Source organism: Stegostoma tigrinum, chromosome 20 (assembly GCF_030684315.1).
Source record: "Stegostoma tigrinum isolate sSteTig4 chromosome 20, sSteTig4.hap1, whole genome shotgun sequence".
Classification (NCBI taxonomy): domain Eukaryota; kingdom Metazoa; phylum Chordata; class Chondrichthyes; order Orectolobiformes; family Stegostomatidae; genus Stegostoma; species Stegostoma tigrinum.
The window spans coordinates 2,174,760-2,196,010 of NC_081373.1; the positions used below are offsets into that span (position 1 = coordinate 2,174,760).

General features: G+C 42.1%; 1 protein-coding gene across 1 annotated transcript in view; it reads right to left on the bottom strand.

Annotated features, from left to right (window-relative positions):
* pdcd4b (programmed cell death 4b) overlaps positions 1-13,099 on the bottom strand; it is a 57,413-nt gene extending 44,314 nt beyond the window's left edge. Inside the window, exons 1-3 of the mRNA XM_048550888.2 lie at positions 12,411-13,099; positions 4,455-4,751; positions 979-1,073 (exon numbers count right to left, since the gene is read on the bottom strand). Of these exons, the coding sequence (XP_048406845.1) occupies positions 979-1,073; positions 4,455-4,751; positions 12,411-12,453 (435 nt within the window). The 5' untranslated portion in view covers positions 12,454-13,099. The remainder of the gene's footprint in view (positions 1-978; positions 1,074-4,454; positions 4,752-12,410) is intronic.
* Between the last annotated feature and the right edge of the window lie 8,152 nt (positions 13,100-21,251).

A 21,251-nucleotide genomic window follows, 5' to 3' on the forward strand; every position in this document is an offset into this window, starting at 1 on the left:
GTGGCAGTTATATGGCTTTGTGGGATTTTATCCCCTCACCATCTCCTTATGGAGCATGTTGGTTAACTTTCAGATGTTTCACCTGCATGCGAATTTCTGTTACATGCATCTAGGGTTATTAATCATGTGTTTTAAAAACAAGACCAATCCTGTCCTTAGGGTGAGACAGAGTGTGTACTGGCCTTGGGATAGATAAAGATGTCACTACACTGAACAAGAAAGTAGAAAGCTCTCCTGTTTTCTGGTCAATACTTCCCTCATCAATATCTCCCAACAACAGAAAGTGGATCTCTCAGCATTTTATACGATCTTACTGCATACAAAATGATTCATTCACAGAAAATGTGATCTCTCTGTGAAGCAATTCACTGAAAACAGTTCAAGACATCATTAAAGATATACAGGCACCAGCAGTCCTTTTGTTCAACTTCTGGAAAATTCAATTAGTATCAGTACCTCAGTCAATCTTCAGTTCTGGAATATGGAGCTCTATTATGGTGCACCCACCACTGATGTACTAGATTAATTATTTCACTGCAGTCTAGGGAACTATATAGTTCAGTAACACATGGAGCACATTATTGAGTTTTATTGGAGACAGTTAGGTGGTGGGCTGGTGGAAGGATAGATTAAACAAAGTGATCACATCTGGTATGAAGAACCAAGTTCAATTCTAAGCTCTACCAGTTTCTGGAGAGTCATCATCATGATTACGTTCAAGAACTTCTACCATGGGAAGAACAAGTTAACACTTACCCTCTCCCAGAACAAGGAACATGAATAAACTTGGTGACCTCCATTTCCATCTTACAAACTACAGGAAATAATGTATTACCCTGCAAAATACTCTCAAATACTAAGGAAAGGAACAAAGTAAGTTTGAAAAAAAAAGGGGAAGAAATAGAACCAACCATAGGTTAAACCACGAACAACCAAAATTTTAAAAATTTAGGTATCTGATGTTTAATATGCACTCACCTGATCCTCTTCATAATTGGGATCTCTGACATCCACTTCCTCCAAATCATACACCTCACCAGGTGTCCCCCAAACACCTTTACCGCCTGCTCCACCTACCAACGGAATTTGAATGTTAAATAACGTAAGATGAAAAATATTAAAGGCCAAATATGTAATTAGATGCTTTTAAAAAAAATTAGTTTTCAGAAGCACAGTTTAAAAGAATTTGATGAGAAAACATTCTGATCCACGCACTAATTGAATTGCTGACTGAACTGACACAATGAAAAATTATAGTAACTGCTGTCCAAACTGACTATTCTAATTCCAACTGCATCCTATTAGTACAAGTAGCTCTAATTTTAAAGATGCTCTTACTGAAAAATAATTTGCATTTTGTGTTTCAAAAACAGTGAACTCTGACTTTTTCTTTTTAATTCATAAAGATAAGTTAGATTTATTTACAGGACAACTAAGCAAAAACTCAACAAGGTTTACAATGGAGAGTCCCTGTAATTGAGACTGCTTTATTCCCATTGCATGCTCAATGAGTAGTACATGGGCTGCACTAATGTGGCTCCTGAAAAAAATAATTACTCCAGTAAAAGAGATAAACTCTGACTCTGTAGAATTTAGACACTACAGGAATTATTTATATGGTTTTAAAACATATACAAATTCACAATGCAACACTCAAGTATTCCACAAGATTTGCTATGATCTCTCTTCACTGGCTAGTACAGCTTGATAATTCAACTTTTGAATTTCTATGATCTTCTTGAATGAAGAGTGAATTTTTCAGACAGTTGCAGTAACCAAACCGAAAAGAAATGTTTATTTTCCAGAAAATGCTCCAACTACTACATGTGCCTCCCAATAATTAAAGCCAAGACCTACAAGTTAGTGAATTAAAAATTGTAGAATGCATCCACTATTAATTCTCCTTTCAGGAGTACAACAAGCTGCACTAAAATATTCCCAAGAAGAATCTTGCTTCTATTCACTCTTCCACATATTATGAGCGCTCCATTTAGGCAATTATAGATACAGCAACACATTAAACATAGAGCAACTTAATAATCTCAACATATTTGTCCTTACCCTGCTAACCTCCTCCACATTCATCATACTCAGATAAGTACTATCTACAATCTGAGCAAAATATACAGCTGTTTCAGCAAAACTCCACATTGGCTTAAAATCCACAAAGTGATCTAAAAATCACAAAAAGTACACTAATGGCTGATGGGATGATCTGAAACGATTCAGAGGTCACTAAAGACTTCAACCAAGATTCCAGGTCAGGGCTCAAGCAAAAGATTGTTATTAGTCTGTATTTAACCCAAGTTGCACTTGATATAAATAAGAGGCAAAAAGTAAAAGATATTCCATTCTCCAGACCCGAAACGTCAGCCTTCCTGCTCCTCTGATGCTGCTTGGCCTGCTGTGTTCATACAGCTCTACACCATTTTAGCCCACCTTTTTGAATTGGTTTTTGACTCCAGACAATGAACACATTTCTCATGGGGCCAACCATTCCTTTGTTAAATGTTACCAAATGGAAAATTCACATCCAAAATATAAAAAGTGTGCCCACATTTATCAATATCAAATTGCAACGTAGCTAATAGCCCATTTAGATTCAGTTTGTTACGTTGCAGCTACTTTACAAGTTTAAATAAGATAGTGTAGATGTTTTACAAGGAGGGAATGGCACATATATCTCTTCTGAAAGCAAAGCTCTTCCTGGTTTGGGATTGTGTCACATCAACTCTCTCATGATCAGCAAATTGTCAATTCAACCCTGGCAGCTCTGTGGATTGACCATGGCCAGGCCTTCCCATAGAGGACCTCAGAGCCGCAAGTCCTGACTGTTGGAGATGTTTGCCAATCAGAGAACAACAGTGCATGCCAACAATGCTAGCAAAAGTGACAGTAGGTAAAAGCAATGGAATCACCAGAGGCCCAGGATCATTGTGGGAATCAAAACCAAACAGATCGAAAAGCAGAATTAGGATTGTAAGGTCAGATGTAAAGACAGGCAAGGAGAAAGCTTTCACCAGCTACTAATGAGTGCTCGATAACAAGGCAAAACTACTGTGCAACATAAAGAAAACAAATGTGTCGAAGATCACAAGTTGCTATGTTCACCAATTTGAGAACAAGAGGCACGTATTTAAAGGAGATCCAAAGATACAAGGAAGAACATTTTCATGACGTGGTTAAGACCCGAAACACAATGCTGTGTATAGTGGAGGCACATCCAATTGAGGCATTCTGTTGGAATTGAATCAGAATCTCAAAAAGGAAAAGTGTGCTGAATTATGGAGAGAATGTGGGGAGATAAAGTGAATGGCTCATTTGGAGAACTTGTGCAGACATGGCAGATGAAATGGGCTCTTCTGTGCTCAAATGATTCTGTGACATAATGGACATTGAACTTAATTAGATTTCCTTTGATATGAAAGTAAATCCAAATTAAAGCACAGCCCGCAACCTTAAACATTCTCTTCCTAAAACCCTGTATTTCATTAAGCCAGGATACAATCTTTCAACATTAAGCTTTATCTAAGTAATGAAAGAACTCTCATTCTGTTGGGAATTAATAATCTATGCTATTTACAAAAGAAAATTGCAGTTTCCTACCAACTGAATTAAAATACTGAATTGCACAATTTCCTGGAAATGCAATTCCTGCTAAGACCTGGCAATGGTATCAGCTCTGGTCAGCCATTTTGTGACTGGTAGAGTATGTATCCAATAAAAGGATCAACCAGAAGTTCATCGAAAACAAGCTGAATAAAAGAACCCAATGTATTCAATTCTACCATAAAACTTTGTCAGTAACCCATGACTGTCACTTCTTATAATGTTCCCCATACGCAGATCCCAAGATACATCTCTACAATCCACAACTGAATCAATCTCCATCAACATCCTCAACTCCAACACTGTTCTATCCTGTAATGCATCAATTTCCCTCTGCTTATTTAAAAATTCCCTTGATAGCTGTGCTTCTTCTTAAATTGTATTTGTGGTTATAGGGAGTACTAGGTCATGAGAGCAGGAGTGCACTACATGGGTGGACAGGTAGCAAGAGACAGACATTGAGATAGTGCTTTGAAAAAAAGTTATGTACTGAATAAAAAAAATTGAGGAGGATCTGATACCTACCAAACAAATGGTAATCTAGACAATTGCTCACCACAAAGATCTGAAATACTGCTGAATTACAAGTTAAAGAGCAAGAAAGCAAGTCATGCACAACAAGGACAACACAGCTTTGAATACTGTTACCAATGAAAGCTGACTGCAAGATACATCAGTATCAAAAGGGTGCCAGGGAACATAATGGCCAGACATTTTCCTGCTTAAAAATAAGTTGCAAGACTTTACTTCAGCACTCCGTCCACATCTTCCTCCTCAAAATGTTTTGCATAGAAAGTGCATCCTTGAATGCTAATTGCATCCAAAATAAAACCTCAAGTACTTGCCTTTCTTGGGCAGTCCTCTTCCTTTTCCCATCCGTGACTTCCTGTCCAACATTTTCCCTTTCGGACTAGAGGGAACAACATTCCGACTACTGTCCCCATTATCACTGAGGGAATCTCCTCGCCCAGAATCCCGAGAAGAGTTTTTCCTCAAACGTCTCTTGGCTTTAGCCTTGAGTCGAGCTTCGTGAATGGACGTCTCACATGATGTCCAATTCCCATTGATTTCATTTGGCAGCATAATGGCTTGAGTCTGATCTTCATCTCCAGACAACAAGTTACTAGTACTGTTGTCAAGTTCTGAAACAGCAAGTTGAGCCATTAAGTCAACAATGGTGTTCAACATTTAGAAAAAGTACAATATAAAGTGTACTTTTCAAAAGGTGGAGATTAGCACAACCAATTAACACCAGGAGTGGCTGACACATTCACCTGCATGGTATGCGACAATGACAGTCTCAACACAGCAAATGATATACCTGATTTCAATGGGCTTTAGCATGCATAGCTTCTGAGAGTTGCATCACATACAGGTATTGTCTCCAAAACTAGAATCCAAGCCAGAAGCAAATTACTGCAGATGCTGAAATCTGTACTGAAAACAAATGCTGGAGATCATCCATGAACAGAGAGCAAGGTAACATTGAGTCTAGATGACCCTTCATCAGAGTTGAAGTGTGGAGAAGACAGCAGTTATGCTGCAATTTGGGGGAGCAAATAGTGGCTGTAGAACAAAAGATGTTGATAGTTCAGATAAAAGCGACCAGAATGTGAGAATGGCAGAACAATGGTGTGGAAGAACAGAGTGTCCCTCTGGGATTTTGGTGGGGGGGGGGGGGGGGGGGGGGGAGAGGAGAGGAAGAAGAGACAGTGAGAGCGAGTGAGATAGTGATATGATAACAGAGTGTAACAAGCTAAAAGAAAAAAAAGGAAGAAATGGGAGTTGGTTCACAATTTGAAGGCATTTAATTCAATATTAAGTCCAGATGGTTCTATAGTACCTAGTCTGAAGAGCAGTTTGCACTGCGATTCACTGAAATGTTGCAGCATGCTTGTACAAACGCAGAGGAATGGGATTGTGGGAGATATAGCAGTTTGGATCGGAAATTGGCTTGCTGAAAGAAGACAGAGGGTGGTAGTTGATGGGAAATGTTCATCCTGGAGACCAGTTACTAGTGGTGTACCGCAACGGTCGGTGTTGGGCCCACTGCTGTTTGTCATTTTTACAAATGACCCGGATGAGGGCGTAGAAGGATGGGTTAGTAAATTTGCAGACGACACTAAGGTCGGTGGAGCTGTGGATAGCGACGAAGGATGTTGTAGGTTGCAGAGAGACATAGATAAGCCGCAGAGCTGGGCTGAGAGGTGGCAAATGGAGTTTAATGCGGACAAGTGTGAGATGATGCACTTTGGTAGGAGTAACCAGAAGGCAAAGTACAGGGCTAATGGCAAGATTCTTAGCAGTGTAGATGAGCAGAGAGATCTCGGTGTCCATGTACACAGATCCTTGAAAGTTGCCACCCAGGTTGACAGGGCTGTTAAGAAGGCGTACAGTGTTTTAGCTTTTATTAATAGAGGGATCGAGTTCCAGAACCAAGAGGTTATGGTGAAGCTGTACAAAACTCTGGTGCGGCCGCATTTGGAGTACTGCGTACAGTTCTGGTCACCGCATTATAAGAAGAATGTGGAAGCTTTGGAAAGGGTGCAGAGGAGATTTACTAGGATGTTGCCTGGTATGGAGGGAAGGTCTTACGAGGAAAGGCTGAGGGACTTGAGGCTGTTTTCATTAGAGAGAAGAAGGTTGAGAGGTGACTTAATTGAGACATATAAAATAATCAGAGGGTTAGATAGGGTGGATGGGGAGAGCCTTTTTCCTAGGATGGTGACGGCGATCACGAGGGGGCATAGCTTTAAATTGAGGGGTGAAAGATATAGGACAGATGTCAGAGGTGGTTTCTTTACTCAGAGAGTAGTAGAGAATGGAACGCTTTGCCTGCAACGGTAGTAGATTCGCCAACTTTAGGTACATTTAAGTCGTCATTGGATAAGCATATGGACGGACATGGAATAGTGTAGGTTAGATGCGCTTGAGATTGGTATGACAGGTCGGTACAACAGAGGGCTGAAGGGCCTGCACTATGCTGTAATGTTCTATGTTCTATGTTCTATTACCCATTACTCTTTCCTCCATTAAGATTTCAAACCTCAAGTGCTAAATTGACTCACTTACTTGGCATAAGCTTGCTCTATATAATCTTAGAATAATTCTAAACTCAAGTTTTAGCTTTTCACTTTCGTGTCCTAATTAAAAACGCACAACAGACAAACACGATGGAAATATGACATGTAACCACAGCACCCATGAATTGGTTCTGACTGACAAACTATGCACAAGTTTATCTGCTCAATTAAATCACAGGATGAGCATACCTCAATGATACAACCAGAGAGTCACCTCTACCGGACACTCTCAGCAACCCTGTTTCACAGTTGTAATAATTTTAATAACAGAGTGTGATTAAATTGCTGAACATTGTGCTATTTGTTTGATCGTTTTTCAGGCTGTCTCCTTATACTGAGGAAACATTGCACCACAATCACTAACACAGCAATCTTAATTACGGCAGTAAAGCTTTGGTACATTCTTAAACTGTTAAGGTCAGATCTCCTATAACTTGTACAAGCATTCTGTTAAAAAAACACATCCCAACAACTTATCACTCAACTAAAATGCTAGAATACCAGATTAATTATTTCAGTTTCATTAAATTGTAAATTCACACTTGAACATGAAGTTCACTCTCAGCTAGTTTCAAAATCCTGTATGTTTCAGGAGGAACAGCACAGCAATCAGGAATCCCTTTCATGGTTTGCATGGGAGCAGAAGGAGAAAAAACAGTAAAGGTGAAAAATATGCAAAAAGAAGGAAAATATCAAAATAGTTTGCACTGTCAGACACAAAGCATTTTCTCTGATACGGGGGTTAACTACATGCTGGTGAACTTAACTTCTCATTGAAAAGTACATTCCACCGAATTACTGTTAAGCATAATATCGGCACATCTGTGCACATCATGACTTCTCACATTTTAGGTGTATTAAAATTGATGACTGGAGACCTGAATTTTCACGTTTATGGAGAACTTGCTTACGAATTCATCAATGTTGCTAATCATGAACAGAACTATAAAGCTGTGAAGCGCTCCAGTGTGCATAAACTAAAGTTTGACAATCAAATTTGATCTGAAAAGATGTCAGAAGGGAAATTCCTTGTGCTCAGTAATGAAAGTTATGGAGAGAAATAGTTGGAACACATTAAGCCCAGAAACAAAAAAAAACACATTGATGTACAAAACATTTTGTGTCCATAAACAAAGAGGAAAACTTCCATTCACAAAATTCCATAGCGTGTTCGTGATTTCCGCCTTGTTTTCAAAAGGAATCTCAGTTACAAAATTACATGAGCAGGAATGAAGATAATTCACCCCAATGCTTTCAATCAGAGATGATGATAAAAGGCAATATACAGTAGTATATGTTGGACAAAGGTCTTTAATAGGGTAGGTGCTGCTTGGCCTGCTGTGTTCATCCAGCTCCACACTTTGTTATCTAGAATTAGGTTTGACTGTTTTGGCCACATTGAATAGTTTGTTGATGCTTCTTGCCTGGGTACATGAGGCCAATCAGACACAGAACTGTAGTTCCAACTCACCACCCTCAGGAGAGATGCCAAAAAGGAAGCTTAACTGTTTCAATGATGTTGAGACCTGTATCCAAAAAAGGCTGACTTTTGTAAACTCAAAACAATATTTGGAGGAACAGCATTAATTTAAATATTATTTTAAAAGCTGAAGCTTAAAAAAAGTTGACTAATTTCACAGTGGAGTGGAATATTACCCAGTTGAAAATCAAGCAGAATTTTATTTGGACAGGTCAGAATAGTGATTAAATATGTAGAACAGTTTAACAGCCAAACAAGACACGCAAGAACCGGATGAATCTGTATGCTAACAGCATTATTGCTACTAAAATCAACAAAAAAAATCTACTAACAGTTCCAAACCAAATAAGGGAAAAATCACCCACTTTTGGGGAATTCATCCAGCACAACCTAATGAGAATGGTTTTGAAGCTTATCTCACTGAACCCTTTATGCATACTAGATAGGCAGAAGCACGTACCCATTGCTGCAAAGCAGTCTGAAATGGGAATACATGACTCCAATTGCAATGCCAGAGACATAAGAAAACCATGCCAAATTAAACAGTGTATTGTTGGAATTAATTGGCATGGAAATCACTAAGCCCATCAATACGAGGAAACTGAAAAACATCAGGCTGGATTACTGCTGAAGTCAATAAACAAAACTGATCAAAATTATGATCAAAACTTTAATAGTAAATGGAAATGGTAAATGCAGGAAGGATGTTCCTGATGACCAGGGAGCCCAGAACCAGGGTCATATAGTTCAAAAATACAGGGTAGGCTATTTGAATGAGGAGAAATTTCCTCAACCAGAGAGACTGGTAAGCCTATGGAATTCCTGCCACAGAAAGTGGTTGAGGCCAAAATGTTAAATTATTTTCAGAAAGAATGAGATACCTTTCTTGGGGCTAAAGGGATAAAAGGTTATAGGGAAAAAGCAGGAACAGTGGACTGAGTTTAATGATCAGCTGTTGTACTAAACGACATTGCTGGTTTAAAGGGATAAGTGATCTATTCCTCCTCCTATCTTCCACGTATCTGTGAGATTTTCATTAATGTGGTTATTTTTTTCCCACCCCAGAGTAACTTGAGCACTCAAAGTGAAGCATATCACAAAGCAAACGCTTCAAAAATGGATATGAAGATACCTTTACCACAGAGATAAAGATCAAGACTTCTGAAAAAGTCATCTTATTTTTGGAGAAAGCAGAGACTTTATAAAGCTCTAGTTAGGCCCATTTAGAATACTGTGTCCAATTTTGGGACCCACACCTCAGGAAGGACATACTAGCCCTGGAGCACGTGCAGCAGAGATTCACACGGATGATCCCTGGAATGGTAGGTTTAACATATGGTGAACGGCTAAGGATCCTGGGATTGTACTCATTAGAGTTTAGAAGGTTGGGGGGAGATCTAATAGAAACTTACAAGTTAATGTATGGCTTAGAAGGGATAGACTCTGGGAAGTTGTTTCCGTTAGGCGAGGAGACTAGGACCCGTGGGCACAGCCTTAAAATTAGAGGGGGTAAATTTAAAATGGAAATGAGATGACATCTCTTCAGCCAGAGAGTGGTGGGCTTGTGGAATTCATTGCCACGGAGTGCAGTGGAGGCCGGGAAGTTAGGTGCCTTCAAGGCAGAGATCGACAAATTCTTGATCTCACAAGGAATCAAGGGCTACGGGGAGAGTGCAGGGAAGTGGAGTTGAAATGCCCACCAGCCCTGATTTAAATAGCGGAGTGGACTTAATGGGCCGAATGGCCTTACTTCCACTCCTGTGTTTAATGGTCTTATGGAGAAATTTCAAATTCCCATTAAATGAGGCAGCCTGCTTTTGTATAAACAGCTTTGACAAAATAACCTTAACACTACCTACTAACCTCATCCCGCCCCCTTGACCTGTCCATCCTCCCCAGACTGACTTATCCCCTCCCTACCTACACTCACCTCTACTGACTCCATCCCCGCCTCTAACTTCTGTCTCATCTCCACCTATCTTCTCCTCTATCCATCTTTTATCTGCCTCCCCCTCTCTCTCTCCCCCTTTTCTGAAGAAGAGTCTAGGCCCAAAACATCAGCATTTGTGTTCCTAAGATGCTGCTTGGCCTGCTGTGTTCATCCAGCTCCACACTCTTATCTCTTGACAAAATATGGTGTTGTGCAGAAGCCGGTTCAGACAGCAATTAACAAAAACCACCACAAAGATTCACTCCCACTACCTGTAACACAGTGGCAATAGTGTGGATCATCTACAGGACGCACTGAAACAACTCACCCAGGTTCCTGTGATAGCTCCTTCCAAATCTGCATCTTTCTAGGTAATAGAGGTCAAGGACAAAAAAATACATAGGAGCACCTTTGATCATCAGCTGCAGGTCCCCCTTTGAGCCTCAGGCCATTGAGAGTTGGAAATTCATCAGCATTCATTCGGGTAAAATCCTGGAATTTCCTTCTCTAACAGCACTGCGTGTACCGGAACATCATGTACTACAGCGACTTGACAATGCAGCTCATCACTACCACCAAGGGAAATCAGGGATGGGCAACAGATGCTGGCATAGCCAGTGAGGTTCACTTCCAATGAATGGATAAAAAGAGAAAAGTCAATATTAGGTGAGGAACAAAAAGCTTGGTCAAACCGATAAGATTTAAGGAGTGCACGAGAAGATGGCGAAGGCAGAAACAAAAAAGGCTTAGAAAGGAAAATCCAGAATTTAGGGTCTAAAAAGCCAAAGGCTCAGCCATGAAGGCACGTTCAAGAAGAATACAATGTTAGTGAAGGGCTGTAAAGATAGAATAAACAATAGAGGTAATGGGTACAGCATCACACAGGGAGTTAATCAGTGAGATTTTTTCAGAGGTCTTAGGACTACAGAACAATATATAAATGTTAGGAAATGAAACAAATGAATGGAACTTGGTGCAAAGCATTGGTACAATCAGGTGTGGAGGTACTAAAATACATGAAGTTGGGAAGCAGTGAAAATGGAAGATTACAGTCTTGAAATTTCCAGTGTTTAACTGGGCTCGATGCCAGGCAAGCAGACAGGGAGCACATGATGAAGTGCAAAAGACTGACAAGAGACATGACCCTCTGTCACAGAATACAAAACTAAATTAGCTTTAAGAGCCATGCCTGTCCTTCATTTTAAAATGGTTAGAAGATCAATCCCTCAACCCATCAGTCCTATTATTTGTCCAGCAGTGACAGACATGAGTTGCTACACCTGCTGGGAAACAAGAGCTATACATGTCATGAATACATCATACGATCTGTTTCACCCAATCACAACATTATCACAATATATTAAAATAAAATGTTATTAACATAAAAGAATCTCAATTACAACAAACAACTTGGTTCAGATAGTTGCAAATTCCAGTCTACATTCAGGAATTGGGCCAATATTACCACGCATTATTGAAGTAGCACTGTATGGTTAGAGGGGAGACCAATTTACCTCCTCCAGTTTACGATAAAAAGGTCGCGTGATATTATTCAAAGACAAAATACAATATTCTGGAGAACTAACGCCTTCAACCAAAAGCATAACAGCCATCACGGCAATTACTGCAACCTGTATTACATAACAGATACAGCAGACTTTTACTTTAAACTGCAAAGTTCTTCAATACAAGGTTGCTTTCCTCCCACAAATGCCACAAACAACTTTGATATATAATGCAAGATCCCCTGTGGTGCACAAAGTTCATTTTAATTCTTGAAAAAAAAGGCCAATTTTTGTTTTGTTTTGGAAGGGGGGAGGAGTGATGAGAGAAATTACCAACTCGTTAAATCTTAAAATCCTAGATTAACACTTAAGTAAACGTGTGCATCATCGCGGCGATTAAAGGGTTAAGAACATCAATACCTTCCGAAACAAAACAGTGACTGAAGAAATTCAATTCTCAAAACCACCAAATACACACTGACTAGGAAACACACTAAAGAACAGTAACACTCCATCACAGCACGTGGCCATGCAAGATGCTTCCCTGGAACTTTTAAAGTGGAAGTACTTCTGGAAGAAATATGGCAACACACGCGGCATTTGAAAACAAAACAAAAAACTTATTCGAAGAGGTGCAATGAGGGTTAAAGCACACGAAAATTAAGAATTTCAGTCCCAAAATAGATATTCGCCTTGCACATCGTGATCACAATACTACTTGTTATTAAAAAATCATTTTAAATAGAATCTCTGCGTTCAAAAAGCCATTGCAATGAACATCCAGACCTCCTGTGTCTCAGTACCTGCTGCAGAGTTTCTGAATTTGCTCTCTGCCTCTGTTGCCATGTTGCTGGAAGGTCTGAGCCCTAGATCTCAGGGAGTGGAGTGTGTGTTTTCACAGGGAGTGACAGCGAGGGCTCACAGGGTGGTGTGCTGAGGGGGAACTGGAGTCTCAGGAAGTGCGAGACAGCGAGTGTTGTCTCCGAGTGTGGGCGGAGGCACTGATTTCCAATGGGAGAGTGGGCGGAGAGCTGCCTCGGGGAGGGCGAAGGGAGCGATTTCTCGGGGGGGGGGGAGAGAAGGTGTGTGGGTTTGGTTCGGTTCAGGAAGTGAAAGGTGATCGCTGTATCTGGGAGGGGTGGTCTTCATACGGTGATGGGGGCTGTTCCCCTCGGGGTGGAGGGTTTTGTCTCTGTTTCTTGTCCCTGTGGGGGAAGGGAGTTTTATCCCTATGGGGGTGGGGGGGAAGGGATTGTCTCGGGGTGGTGGGGGGTGTCCCTGTTGGGGGAGGGTTTTGTCCCGATGGGGGAACAGACAAGTTGTCTCACAGGGTGGGGGTTTTGACTCAGGAAGTGGGTGGGGTGGGTGACTGTTGAGGGGATGTGGAAGGAATTGTCTCGGGTAGGGGGGGTTTGTTCCTGTAGGGGAGGGGAGTAGTTTTCTCACGGGGGGGGTTTGTCCCTGTGGGAAAGGGGTTTATGGGTTGCTTTGTGCCTGTGTGGGTGAAGGGGGTTGTCTCGGGGGGGGGGGGAGGGAGAAGAGGTGTTTTGACCCTGTGGGGGGGGGGGAAGGGATTGTCTGACGGGGTGTGGGGGTTGTTTTGATCCTGTGGGGGGGAAGAGAGGGATTGTCTGACGGGGTGTGGGGGTTGTTTTGACCCTATGTGGGGGGGGGGAGGGATTGTCTGACGGGGTGTGGGGGTTGTTTTGACCCTGTGGGGGGAGGGATTGTCTGACGGGGTGTGGGGGTTGTTTTGACCCTGTGGGGGGAGGGATTGTCTGACGGGGTGTGGGGGTTGTTTTGACCCTATGTGGGGGGGGGAGGGATTGTCTGACGGGGTGTGGGGGTTGTTTTGACCCTGTGGGGGGAGGGATTGTCTGACGGGGTGTGGGGGTTGTTTTGACCCTGTGTGGGGGGTGAAGGGTTGTCTAAGGGACGATGGTTCCCCCGGGGCCTGTATCTTTCCCCCTGAACCCACACCCGCCCCCTCAGCGCCTCCCACTTGAAGGAAAACAAATCGGTTGTTTAATTTGAACGGAGCCCCTGAGGGAGGAGAATGACCCAGTGACTGGAATCCTGCGGCAGTTCCTCTCTCCGACCTCCGGGAATCCTCAGGCGGCGGCGATCCTACCCCCGGGCTCGGGCACTCCTCTGGAGCGCAACCCCCCTTCCAGTCGCTTCGAATTGTTCCCCCCCCCCCTTGGGACACGTGGCTAGCAACAGCATTGTTCATTCGCCACCTTCGCCTCAGGTCCGACCAATGGCAGCCAGGTCCATTCGACGGCGGCCGGCCCAACGACCAATCAACGCCAAGTACTGTTCGGCTCCCCCTCAATCCGAGGCTAGTCTCAGTGCTGCCACCTGCCTTGGAGGTCCTGCCCGATGGTCTCCCAGCGAAAGGTAATGGGAGCTGCAGATGCTGGTGAATCCGAGATAACAAAGTGCTCCTGAGATGCTGCTTGGCCTGCTGTGTTCATCCAGCCTCACATTTTATTATCTTGGAATCTCCAGCATCTGCAGTTCCCATTATCTCTGATAACAAAGTGTAGAGCTGGATGAACACAGCAGGCCAAGCAGCATCTTAGGAGCACAAAAGCTGACGTTTCCTATTCCCTCCCTAACTCTCCACCTACACTCACCGTTACTGGCTCCATCCCCGCCTCTTTGTCTCCTCTCCACCTATCTTCTCCTCTATCCATCTTCGATCCGCCTCCCCCTCTCTCCCTATTTATTTCAGAACCCTCTCTCCCTTCCCCTTTTCTGATGAAGGTTCTTGGCCGGAAGCATCAGCTTTCCTGCTCCTAAGATGCTGCTTGACCTGCTGTGTTCATCCAGCTCTACACCTTGTTATCTTGGTCTCCCAGCTAGGATCCATGGCTGGGTGCACTCAGTGCTGGCTCCTGGTTTATAGGACATCCTCAGAGGACTCATGCTGCCACCCTTCTCAGATGTGATGTCAGGCGTGCAATGCCTTGCCTGTCAGACATTGGGAGATGTAATTATCATTTGGATCATCTGGTTCCTCAGGAAAGGAGAAGTAAACCAAACGGAATTCTTTAGTGAGGTGCCGGTTAATACTCCACTTGGTTTTAGGGAGGGTGTCACAGTGACTGGGTCTGCTGTGGTTGACATCTCATTCTCCAGCACCAGGCCTGTAATCCTTTAGTCTGTGTGTGTGTTATTCATCTCAAAATGTTTTTACACCCTCTCATTGCCTCAAAATACATGCTAATAGTTTTCTGCATGATTTGCAAATACTTTTGATTTTGTAACTATAGGAAGGCTGTGAGAAATGTCAAAATTCTGATGTTTTGCTTTTTCTCTGTAAAGACTGTACACAGCTGATTTAAAAACTTTGTATGTACCTACAGATGATTTTTAAAATGAATAAGGTACATTTGGGCAAAAAAATCTTGAGGGTTTCTGCATCAACCATCAGTCAGTTCCAGATTCCCACCACCGTAGATGAAAATATTTTCCTACTTAAATCTTCTCTAAACCACCTGCTCCTTTCCTTAAAAACTGTGCCCCCAGTTTCTGATCCCTGGACTAAGGGAAAACATTTCTCCTTACCGTCCCGTGTGTGCCCCTTAAAACTTTGTACACCTCAGTCAGATTCCCCTCAGCCCTCCCTGCTCTAAACCGGCTGCTTGTCTGTCCCAGTCTCTCTGGATCTCTCCATCCCAGGGAACCTCCTAGTGAATCTCCTCTGCACCCTGTCCAGTGCAATCACATCCTTCCTATAGAGCAGCAACCAGACCTGCACACAGTACTCCAGCAGTGGCCGAACATTACATACAGCTCCATCATTATCTCCTCACTCTTGTTTTTAGTGCCTTGACTCATTAAGGCAAGTGTCTTACATACCTTTTGTTGTGGCGCAGTGGTAGTGTCCCTGGCTCTGAGCCATGAGCCTGGGGTCCCAATTCTGCCTGCTCCAGAGGTATGCCATAACAAACCTGAACTGGATGATTAAAAACATTTCCCACATGCCATTCTAGTTGAGAGAATGAAGAGAAGATTTCAATTCTTACTAGAATGGCAGCAAATAGAAGGACTTCAATGGTGTGGGAAGACCAGAGAAGCTGGAATTTTTAAAAAAAACCACACAGACTGCTTCAAATGCTCAGGAAGTCAGACAGTACCTGGAGAAAAACAGTGAATGTTGCACGATGATAATCTGTACTGTCCCACTTGAGTTTGTACCCTGGTCCAAAAAAAATCAGAAAATCATAATTGTCACAATCCAGAAGGAAGTCATTGAGCCCATTGAGCTGAAACAAAACAAAACAGAAGTTGCTGGAGAAAGCTCATAGGACTCCAAACATTAACATGGTTTTCTCTCAGGATGCTGCCAGACCTGCTGAGTTTCTCCAGCAGTTTCTGTCACTGCTGGAGTGTTCACTTGCTAACGAATATGGCTTATGGGCTTCAAATGGGTATGACAGGTCAGCACAACATCGAGGGCCGATTATGATAATCATCAACTATTATTTGCTGTATCCAAATTATTACATTGCTCGCAACCAAAAGATGTGTGAACCAGCTTGCCACCACCATTTGCTTAAAGAAGTTTTACTTCTGTCTGCTATAAACTCTTACCTTAAATCAATGTGTGCTGTAATGTCCTATGTTCTATGAGCAGTGCTTGAAAACTTTGACAATAGGTCACACCCAAATAATATCCCTAACCAGGATTACAGGAGGCAGTCAGAATAAAACTCACAATATTTTATGGTATCCAGCATACCTCTTCTGATTACATGAAACAACTGCAGGTCATTACTGGTTCATACTTTTCCCCAAACTGCCTTAACTTTTCCACGTTATCCCTGCTTTTCCTTTGTTCCTATCTTGGCCCTATCTCTGTACATTCACTACAGGCTTGCAAACCCTTGATAGGCATCAGGATAATTCATTGGTACTGGCAAGTGAGCTGATTTATCAATTTATTTATTTATTTGAGCTGATGTCCAAGGGTGAATTTATTTCCGTTCTTGGATCCCTTTTTCAGGCATGTTACTGTTGAGCACTGCTGTGTTGATTGTGCAGCCTTTGGGATATCCAGTTGCTACATTGAGAGGCAATATGCCAATGCAGGCTGTTTCTTTCTTGTTTTAATTTCCTGTCAATGTCCACTGGTACCATTGAAGAGTATTCAGCAGACATTGAAAGCCAGATTTTATCTGCCAATGGGCAACCATGCCAGAGAGTTAATGTCCTGCTCTTCAAACAGAAAAATATCCAGTTGACTGTAATACCCAGGCCTGATTTATGTTCCAGCAAATTAATTAAAAATGGTTAAAATCTCATCTGAATTTTTTTATTGCAACAGCCTACTGTGAAGCCTCAATTGAAGAGCTGACCTATAGGATACCTATCAATTGTTCACAAATTACTTCATTGTCCACTGCCATTTCCCAAATAGATATTGTGCTCGAATCCTGTTGAATCTAAACAACTAGATTATTAGCAACACAAATTCTCCATAATTAACTCAGCATTTCACATTGGCTTTTTCATCACCCACTTTCCAAATTGCGCTTGAGCATTGTTTGGGAATTATAATTCCTCATGCTCAGACAGGTCTTGGCCTTGCTGCAGGCAGTTGAAAGCATCTAGTGTTTTCTCAGAGATAGAAAGAACTGCTGATCCTGGAGTCAGAGATAACACAGCGTGGAGCTGGAGGAACACAGCAGGCCAGGCAGCATCAGAGAAAAGTATGCAGGCACTGCTCACATCTTTCATGGCCAAGAACATCTGCTTTCCTGCTCCTCTGATGCTGCCTGGCCTGCTATGTTCCTCCAGCTCCACACTGTGTTATCTTGCGTTCACTCAGTGTTGCTTTGAACTAAATGTGCCATAAGTAGAAGAATCCAAACTAAGTAAACAAGCCCATATAGTCACGGAAATAATTAACTCAGAACCAAAGAAACCTACAGCACAGGAACAGGCCCTTTGGACCTCCAAGCCTACGCCGATCAAGATCCTCTGTCTAACCTGTCATCTATTTTCTAACGGTCTGTATCCCTTTCCTCCCTGCCCATCCATGTACCTGTCCAAATATATCTTAAAAGACACTATCGTGTCTGCGTCTACCACCTCCGCTGGCAACGCGTTCCAGGCGCCCACCACCCTCTGTGTAAAGAACTTTCCACGCATATCTCCCTTAAACTTTCCTCCTCTCACTTTGAACTCATGACCCCTAGTAATTGAGTCCCCCACTCTGGGAAAAAGCTTTTTGCTATCCACCCTGCCTATAGCCCTCATGATTTTGTAGACGTCAATCAGGTTCCCCCTCAATCTCCATCTTTCTAATGAAAATAATCCTAATCTATTCAACCTCTCTTCATAGCTAGCACCCTCCATAACAAGCAATATCCTGGTGAACCTCCTGTGCACCCTCTCCAAAGCATCCACATCCTTTTGGTAATGTGGCAACCAGAACTGTACACAGTATTCCAAATGTGGCCGAACCAAAGTCTTATACAACTGCAACATGACCTGCCAACTCTTGTACTCAATACCCCACCCACTGAAGGAAAGCATGCCTTTGCACGCGCCTGGAACGCATGTGATGCTTTCTTATTTATGGGCAATGGAGATGGTGGGTGTCCCTGAATTTGAGGGTGACATTTACTCAGGGTCACAAGCTTAGTACCATATACTTAGCATCAGAAGTAGGTGATTCAGCACATCGGGTCTGCACTGCCATTCATGACTGATCTGATGATCCTTACCTCCATTTTCCTGCCTTTCCCCATAACCCTTGATTCTCCTCCTGATTTAAAATCTATCTATTCCAGCCCTGAATGTACATTATGGCCCAGCCTCAATAGCCCTCTGCGATAAAGAATTTCTCAGATTTACTACTGTCTGAATTGCTACCTTGCTAGCAACATGTGTGGAAATTTGTGTGCAGTGCTCTAAGTCAATAGTATTTGTAAAATTGCACACATTTTTTTCTGGAAGCTTAGGTTCCCACTGGAAGCAAAAAGCCAAAACATTACCTCACACCATCTGACTTCATACAGCCACAGTGAGTGGGAGAACTTGACCACAAGGCAAAGAAAATCTTTATGAAGCCAAAAGGCTAAATTATGAAGAGAGGAATTGTTGACTCTGCCCAAATGTTTGGGTTGACTTTTAGAATGTTATATAGACAGATTCACAGCAGCTCCTTGTTCTACAGCTGGATGTTTCAGTTATATAGTTGGATGAATGTGCATATTCTTGGAGGTTCCTGATAACCGCTTGGTTTCTGAACAAATGTTAGTCCTGAGTGATAAGGCATGAAGAAATGTTTTCTGCGTGCTCACTCCGAATGTGTCTCAACGAGCCGCTGAATAATTGTTCTTGGCCATGAAAGATGTGACCAGTGCCTGCATACTGATCTAGTACTAAAGGTTAAAAAAAAATTATCAGTGATTTGAGTTATTTGATGTCTTGTAACCTGGTATATACTTCAACCTCCTGGTCAAATGAAAGGCCAGGCCTGAACTTCCTACTCCATCCTGTCTGAGATAAGGTGATGGTTCTCACTGGCCTATTTTGGAGATAGATCCATTAACATCTGCAGCAGCTAAAAGCAGGGCCACTGATGAAGAGGAATACTTCAAATCTGCATCCTATCATAACTAATAAGCTTCTAGACCGCTGAAATAAAATTGTGTGTGCATTGGTTGGCTCAGCGACTGTGTCAATATTGTTCCCAATGTTACCTTAGACTAATTGAGCTGACCCCCGCCCCACCCCCCCACCTACTACATCAGTAACCAAATATTCTGAGCTGTAAAAATTTGGTGTATATGGAAAGGACAACCAGAGCACAGGCAGTCACTGAGAAGGAACTGTGAGGCAAACTCATCAGAAGAAAAAATGCATTTTGTGATGGTATCATTAACAAACATCTGTAAAGCAACACTATTTTCACTGTATCTTCAGAACACTCTTGAATCAGAAGAGTCATAGCAGACTCAAAACATTTACTGTTTTTCTCTCCACAGATGCTGCCATATCTGCTGAGTTTCTTTAGCATTCTCTGTGTAGGTTTCCAGCATCAATGATACCATAAGACATGGAATCATAGAATCTTAAAATTTTCCAGTACAGAAGCTCCTGAAAGAGCTATGCAGCTAGTCCCATTTTCCAGGTCTATCTCCATAGGGCTGTAAATTCATCCCATTCAAATATGTATCCAGCTCTCTTTTGAAGCCTTGTATGGAATCTGCCTCCACTATTATCCCAGGCAGTGCATTCCAAATCCTAACAAGTATAAGATAAAAAGTTTCTCCTCATCTTACTCCTAGCTGTCCTGCTGACATTCCTAAAATTATGACCCTGAATTACTGACATACCAACCAGTGGAAACAGAATATCCTGTTTTACCTTCTCAAAATTGTTCATAATTTTGAATATCTCAACAAGGTAACCTTTCAATTTTCTCTACTCCAAGGAGAATATGCCCAAATTTTTCTGATCTTTCCTTGTATTTAAAATCCATCATTCCTGCTAACAATTAGGTAAATCTCCTTTGCACTCTCTCCAGGACTGTAACATCCTCTCTTGGAGACAGTGCCCAGAACCGAACACACTTCAAATTGCCTTGCCACCTTCAGAGTCTCATGCACATGAATCCCGAGGAGCTTCTGTTCCTGTACTCCCCTCAAAGGTGTGCCATTGATCCAGTATTGTCTCTTCATGTTTCTTCTATTAAAATGCATTACCTCACATTTCTTTGCATTGAAATGCATCTGCCAGGTGTCAGTCCAGTTGACCAACTCTCAATGTCCCTCTGAAGTCACTCAGCATCATCCTCACATTTCACTATTCTGCCTAGCTTAGTATCTTCTGCAAATTCAGACATCCATCTCCAAATCATTTATGTAATTCAGAAAAAGCAAAGGCCCCAACACTGGTCCCAAAACCACATTCATCTCATTTCCATTCTGAGAAACGCCCATCTGCACCTACCCACTGTTTCCTATATTTTAGCTAACTTATAATCCATGTTGTCAAGGACCCATCAATCCCAAACATTTCCAATTTGCTAACCAACCTGCCATATGGCACCATATCAAATGCTTTCTGACATGGGAGAAGAGTTGTATTTGCTGTATTTTGTTTTTATTTGAATCAACACCCTCTTTTCGTGATGTATAAACTTCCATTTTGTGCTGATGCAAGAAGAAAAGCATACTTCTGTATCTTTCCTTAGTCATGTTTAGGTTTTGCACTACGCAGCAATAATTGAGGCTTATAATCCATACACATTTCCTCTCACACCTCATCTAACCCACTCTTGCATATTGTTTCATCCTTTCTTCACCGTGCTTCTTTATCTACCCTTAAATGTACTTGTTATTTACCTCAACTGCTCCATGTGGCAACAAGTTCACATTCTATCCACGTTCTGGGAAAGTGGGTTCTCTGGAAATCTCTATTGGTAATTAGTTATTATTGCCTATTTATGTTCACTAATTTTAGCCTCTATGTCTACCCTATCAAGTCCCTAGTTTTAAACACCACTTGCTGTAAGAGGCCAACTCTGAATCTTTTTTTCTCGAAAAAATAAATCCACTCCTTTTAGGGAACTCATATGACTTCCCTTATAGAGTTTGCACGTTAAAGACTATTGTTCGAAA